The 7,444-nt window shown below is 35.3% G+C and overlaps 1 protein-coding gene across 1 annotated transcript; it reads left to right on the top strand.

Moving 5' to 3' along the window:
- The first annotated feature begins 1,255 nt into the window (after positions 1–1,255).
- On the top strand, positions 1,256–5,303 carry LOC138338583 (uncharacterized). Its single transcript, XM_069289560.1, has 5 exons — positions 1,256–1,348; positions 3,577–3,695; positions 3,882–4,274; positions 4,849–5,095; positions 5,205–5,303. Exons 1-5 carry the CDS (start codon positions 1,256–1,258, stop codon positions 5,301–5,303), a joined length of 951 nt encoding a protein of 316 aa, XP_069145661.1.
- The last annotated feature ends 2,141 nt before the right edge of the window (positions 5,304–7,444 follow it).

Genomic DNA, 7,444 nt, shown 5'->3' on the forward strand with positions numbered 1-7,444 from the left:
TCTCCTCTCGTCTTGTTATCCTAAATCTCTATTACAAGATTTATTTTTGCAGGTTTTCTTTAGATTAAATTTCCCAACCTAGGTACACACTAATCAACTCATAACAATTACATTCATATTAAGAAATCATTAAAACCCCAATAAAACAGGATCTTGAAAGAACTTGAAGAACACTTCTCTAGAACTTAAACACTTCTACTTTTAGACTAAAATCACGTTGACAAAAATATGTTTGGCGTGTTGGTGAAAAAATCCAACACTATGGAAGCAGGAATACCTCTTAGGGATTAAAACCATGGTCAAAATCCGAAACAAAATGCAAGAATTTCGACGAACGCTTGATATTCTCCTTTTTTCACTTATTGAACACCTAATTAAAACCCTAGGCCTATATTAGTATTATATATCTAAACCCAATCATATTAGACATTTGAAGCATTGCTTTAGAAAACATAATTTGGTACGGAAAAGACCAAAATACCTTTTTTGACTTTCGTTATCCAGACAACCACCTATGAATGAACATATCTCGTTCATACGAACTCGAAACTGGAGAAACTCAGTGGAGTTTGAAATATATTTCCTACATAATCTTGTAGAACACCGTACTAATTTGAAATAGGATTTATGGGTGTTTGAAGTCGACTCAAAACTCAAATTTAGCTTAACTTGCAAAATTTTAGCTTTTTGCTATTTCCAATTTAGTAATTTTTCAAGCTCAAGGTGCTACATTTAGTGACTTAAAACTTTAGAAATTTTTCATTCCTTTGTAAAATCTCACTCACTACGAATAATAACTCGCATCATAGTTTGAAATTTTCATGGGGTGTTACAAATCCAAATTTTACCTTTTTTCATGGGTTTTACGTCTTTTTCCCCCACTTATCAATAGCCCCAAAAATTCATCTTGGAAGGGGCCTCGACTTATGACTTTGATGAAAGGAAAATATACATCAGAGCATTAACGGAATTGAGAATCATCGATTTTTCTTCTATTGATTCATCAATAGTTTTATTTATGTTTAGGAGATTTTTGTATGCAACCACTCAAAAATAACTTAATTACGCTCCATAGGTATAATTTGCTGATTATGATCATAGCTACATGTCATAGGAAGTAGAGTGGCGATTGATATTGAGAGAGGGATCTGACAGGCGAGCGAGAGAGGGTAGAGAGTGGGAGAATGGTAATTATATCTGTAAATCAATTGAATAATTGTATATATGTAACTGGTATACATATGTATTTGTAAATATGGCTAGGAAGATTGAGAAATTAAAGAGAAAGGCAATTGAGATTGGAAGAGGCAGGAGAGAAACAACCAAGGTTGAGAAAGGGAGGAGAGAGGCAAGTCGGACAGGGCTATAATTTGTATAATTGGCATTTTATTGGTTTAATTCAAGGGTAAGTTGTATATTTTACTTATGTTTGTATAGTTGAATAATATAAGGTCTCAATGAGCATGCTCAAAATAACGAATTGATGCAAACATAAACATATGAAATTTAAACAGTTATACAAATTATATTATACAAATTAAATTATATAAATGAAATTAACATAAAAAACAACATGTTTATATACACTTTAAATTTAAAGTATACACAAAAAGATAGAATGTAAATGGTGATAAAACTGAAAAAACTAAAGGATTGTCATATGCAAACATAAGCCTGTGTATACAAATACAAATCAAATGAATAATTGTTAGTTGCTAATTATACAAATGTGAATAATTATAAAAACTCAAAATCATCCCACATAATTAATGGTTAATGTTAATTGCGAGATGTTAATTATAGCAAACAATAGCTATGATTACTAATTAAATAGTATAAATTTGTTTCATCATATAATTTTCTCTATGATTATCAACATCAATTTGATTGCTATTATGAACATGAGTTGCCTAAATTTTACTTTCTAAGATTTATATCCCATTTAATATGTGAAAATTTATTTTTTATATGCTTGTGATCAATGTCACTAGTCTACGAACTGATGATAGTTTAGTAACCCAACCAAGGGTTAGGGTCGTGTCTTAAATGAGTGGTAGTGAAAGTAGTAGCTCCTTAGAATTCTTTCCTAAACAGTTGGAGTTTAAGAAATTTTTGAATATTAAAACATAACATTAATTTATGACACCAAAGTGTAAAATATATATATAAAAAAGGGGCTTTGTCAGAAGTAGTAGAATAGCGAATTTTTTTTGAAAAAACAAGTATGGGAGAGAGTTCGTTTGTTGTGATAGGTATATATGAAGATACAAGTGGTGGGCACATGGTTTCGGTAGCTAATTTCAGAAGACAGTGGTGACTAGGCTAAGCCTTAAGTAAAAGCATATTCCCTCTCGGGCAACTTACCCCATATCAAATGGGTTCCTCTAAGACACCTACTCATATAAACTATCCAGCCTATGCCTTATCCATCCTGAACATTCAAAGGGAGTGCTCGGATATGGGACTAGGGCTCACCCTCTCGGATTGAACCTCATGTCGACCCATTCCTTAGGAAATCAGTTTGGTAGTCTTAGTTTCATATCCCCCTCCTCCAGCAAGTCAAAAAAATGGGTAGTTTTGTATTTGCAACTAAAAACCCATTAGATCAAACCACAACTACTAGGTGAAATCACTATTAAAAATGTGAACTAAGCTACAAGCAAGCTATACCCAACAAATTAATCAACCCATAATTCCTAAATCACAACCCAAGATTATGGCTTTTAGCCACACATCAAGTAATAATCAAATATACTTAAAATGATAAATAAATCAAGTGGGTATAAGAGATTAAACCTTAATAGCAGCAAAGAAAGGTAAATGGATAATACCCACTTCCAAAATTGAAAGAAGAACTTCTTTCTTCAAGCTTCTACAAATCACGCTCAAAACTTAAGAGAAAAACATAAGAACAAAGTTTCTAAACTAAAATATCAAGTGTAGAATGTTTCACTTCTTATTTTTTTGTATCTAATTAATATAAGAGTTCTATATAGAATTCACAATTGTGCTGGAGAATCTTTTTAGCATATTAAGTCGTGATTCAACAAGTGATTAAACACTAGCCCTTCATTCGGTCCATTGCCTCTTACACGATGCTTTCCTTGTTTATTTTTTCTTGATTCTTGGACGGTAATATTCCGCTTCATTCAAGTGATCGGTGATGTGCCGACTGCTCTTTTTCGTCATCTTTTCATCTACATTAGTCAGGGATCACGTGTTGTAATAGAAGGTGTAATGTTTCTATACAGTGGATTGCGAAGTGTGCTTGGTGATGTGCACCTTTGCATCTTCAACTCTTTTACTCCATTTTGCACCTTTGATATTAGAAGTTTCTTAGGTCTAGCAGGTTATTACAGAAGGTTTGTGGATGGATTTTAATCTATAGCCTCACCATTAACTAGGTTGACTCAGAAGATGGTCAAGTTTCAATGGTCAGATGATTGTGAGAAAAACATTGCAGAATTGAAAACTAGATAGACTACAACTTCTATCTTTACTCTACTAGAGGGTTCAGATGGTTATGTGATTTATTGCGATGCATCCTTTGTTTTCCTTAGTTGTGTGTTGATGCAGCAAGTTAAGGTGATAGCTTATGCTTCTGGAGAACTGAAGGTGCATGAGAAGAACTATCCAACTCATGATCTTGAGCTTGCAACAGGGGTGTTTGCACTTAAGATATGGAGACACTACTTGTATGTTGTCCATGTAGATGTGTTCACCGATTATAAGAGTCTTAAGTATATATTCACCCAAAAAGAGTTGAATCTTCGCTAGAGGAGATGGCTTGAGCTCCTTATGGAATATGATATGAATGTGAATTATCATCTTGTTAAGGAGAATATAGTAGTCGATGCTTTTTGGATATTCTCTATGGGTAGTGTAGCCCATGTTGAAGAAGAAAGGAAAGAGCTAAGAAAGGATGTGCACAGGCTTGCTCGCTTGGGAGTTCGCCTTATAAGCATATCAGACAATGGTGTAATAGTTCAGAATGTGGCAGAATCGTCTTTAGTAGTGGAGGTTAAGGAAAAACAAGATAGTGATCCAATTTTTCTTGAACTTAAGGGTGCAATCCATAATAAGAGAGTGGAGGTCCTCTCCCAAGGGGGAAATGGTCTACTTCGCTACATGGGTAGATTGTGTATTGCTGACGTGGGCGAGCTGAGACATCATATTCTTGCAGAAGCCCATAACTCTAGGCATTATATTTTTCAAGGTTCCACTAAGATATACCGGGATTTGCGAGAAGTTTATTGGTGGAATGGCATGAAGAGGTATATAGTAGACTTTGTGAGTAAGTGCACCAATTTCAAGCAAGTCGAGGTAGAATAGAAACCAGGGGGTATGCCTCAAGAGATCAATATACCTACTTTGAAGTGGGATGTGATCAATATGGACTTCATCACAAGATTACCACGTACTCGCATGAATCATGACTCCGTTTGGGTGATAGTTGATAGGATTACTAATTCTTCTCGATTCTTGGAAGTCAAGATGACATATTCAGCATAAGACTATGAAAGGATTTAAATTAATGAGATTGTGAGGTTGCATGGGGTTCCTTTGTCTATCCTCTCAGATAGAGGTCCTCTTAGTTTACCTCTCATTTCTGGAATTTATTTAAGAAAGGTCTTGGAACTCAAGTTAACCTTAGTACATCATTTCATCCACAGACGGATGGGCAGGCAGAGTGTACCATTCCGACCTTAGAGCATATGTTGAGAGCTTGTGTGATCGATTTCAAGGTTAGTTGGGATGATCACCTTCAACGTATTGAGTTTGCCTACAATATAGCTACCATTCCAGCATTCATGGCCCCTATGAGGCTTTTTATGCGCATATATGTAGATCTCCTGTTGGTTGGTTTGAATTAGGTGAAGCAGTATTGATAGGGACAAATTCAGTCTCTTATGTTATGGAGAAAGTGGAACTCGTTAGAGATAGACTTAAGACATCCCAAGGTCGTCAGAAATCTTATACAGATTTAAGGAGAAGGGAACTGGAGTTCCAAGTTAATGGTTGGGTTTTTCTAAAATTCTCACCTATGAAAGGGGTGAGGAGATTTGGAAACAAAGGGAAGCTCAGTCCTAGATATGTAATCCCCTTACAAGATCTTTAATAGGGTTGGCAAGGTGGCATATGAGTTAAAGTTGACAACAGAATTAGCAGAAGTGCATCCGTTCTTCCACATCTAACACTTACAGAAGTGTTTGGTTGATCCAGCCTCTATAGGGCCATTGGAGAGTGTGGCGGTGAAAGATAGTCTTTCTTATGAAGGCTTACCAGTGGTTGGACACTCTTGACCATCAGGTCACAAGGTTGAGAAAAAAAGAAGTCGCTTCAGCCAAAGTTTTGAGGAGGAGTCAGTCCGTAGAGAGAGTTAAATGGGAAGTAGAAGGAGTAATGAAATCAAAGTATCCTTACTTCTTTCCTTCCGATTCCACTCCAACTTGAGGTAATGGTTCCTCTTCAGTTTTCAAATCATTCATGCATAAATTCACTTTTTTAATCATGTTCCCTCGGTTTGTACTTGCACTTTCAGCGTAATTGAATGTACTCAGAACTCAATTCAATCAGAAACTCAACTCTCAGTGTTTACTAGTCGGGTTTGCAGCTCTCTTCCTTTATTTGAGCTAGCTTATTCTTCGTTCGAGGATGAATGTTCCCAAGACGGAGATAATGTAACACCCCGTAGCCAAAACAATCTAAAACCCATCTTTATAGAATAAAATCTACCACTGCAACCAACGGTGGCATCGATGGACCGTAGCCTGACCCACGATCCCTCCTAAACAACCGTCAATGAGATCAAAAACTCCCAAAAATTTAAGCCCTGCAAAAAATTAGTTAAGTCTTGAATTACAGACGGACTTACGATCCGTAGGTCATACGACATTCCGTAGTCTGTGACCGTCGATAAAGACTCCCTAGAAAAATTGGTTAAGTCTTTGACGATGGACGGATATTTTAGAAACTTTAGATATTCAAAAGATGTTAGGTCACATATTTCAGAAACATCAGATACATATGCCTCAGTTATAAATGCATAATTACCAAACTAATTGTTGCATTCTAAGTTTGCATGTTTAGTTTTGTGCTCTCCAGTATCTACAGAAACTCAAACATAATTAGTAAATTTACAAAATTCATGGGAATAACATAATACCGAGTTGGACAAGGGTATAGCATACCCAATAGTTCAAAAACTACTAACCAAGTACGTTATAAATCCCCTCTATGGGAAATTAGTTTAGTGATCAAGACAATATGCCTTTATACCTCTGGAAGGGTATATTAGGTCCTCTCAATGGGGCGTATAAATCGGACTCCACATTTATCTCATGTGGTTTTATTATCGGTTATTAGTAGCTCCCACAGATCAGTCTGACTCTCTGCATTGACCATTTATCAGTATATTCAGTATTTAATTTCAGCATGTTATAAATTGGTCATTGCATCCAGTTAGCTTAGAATTTAGTTTATCATGTCAGATTATTTCACTTGCTATTATGCTTGATAAGTTATGTTTTAATTAATTATTATTTTATCCTACATGCTCAGTACCTTTCAAGTACTGATGCATACGTGCGCTATATCTTCTCGTGATGTAGGTTCAGGTTCTCAGCACCCAGATCACACATAGATCGATTTCCCATCTCCTGTTCAGCAAATTCAGTGTTGAGTCCTCATTCTCCGAGAAAAAAAGTCGTGAGTGTGATTTTAGTCTTTTGTCATTTAGTTTTAGTTTTTGCTAGATTTAGGTGGGGGCTTGTCCCAGTATTTCTAGTCTAGTTTAGAGGCTTATTTCAGACATAGTTAGTTTCAACTTAGTGTTGACTTGGTAAGTTTATTGTATAAAACTCATCAGTTTTTATATATATCAGTTTTAGTATATGGGTATTCCTCATCTTTTCGTTAGAAGTTATGATTTTGTTTCCTCATCAGTTTATTATCTTTAGTATGCTCATGATCATGCTAGCTGAGTTTGTTTGGGATCACTTGTGGTCTTAGGTACCGTGTCCGCGTCTCAGGAGTAGCTCGGGGCTTGACATGGGTCGTGAGACTAACTAACACTTCTATAAAATAAGGGTGAAGTAAATTCAAAACATAACATTAATGGGTTGAAACAAAAAATGAGCAGTATAATTTTTGATAGAAGTTGTTTGTGGATTTTTTAAAGGAGATTTCTTTTTTATTCTTTTTCTTGAACTGTTGAAAACCTTACTTTTTTACCAACTAAAGGATTTCAGACCCATATTAGGATTTGCTTGTTATTACATCTACTAAAAAGAACCCTTCAAGGCCACAATTTATTTGATGGCAAGAGTAATTGTTTGATTTAAAAAGATGTGAATGAAATTGAAGAGTTGTAATTTTTATAAAGAGTTTTGACTTTTGTTAATAATTACGACTTATCTGAAGAGTTCAGACCTGGATGAAAAGT

The sequence above is a fragment of the Solanum lycopersicum genome, chromosome 9 (assembly GCF_036512215.1).
Source record: "Solanum lycopersicum chromosome 9, SLM_r2.1".
In the NCBI taxonomy this organism is placed as follows: Eukaryota; Viridiplantae; Streptophyta; class Magnoliopsida; order Solanales; family Solanaceae; genus Solanum; species Solanum lycopersicum.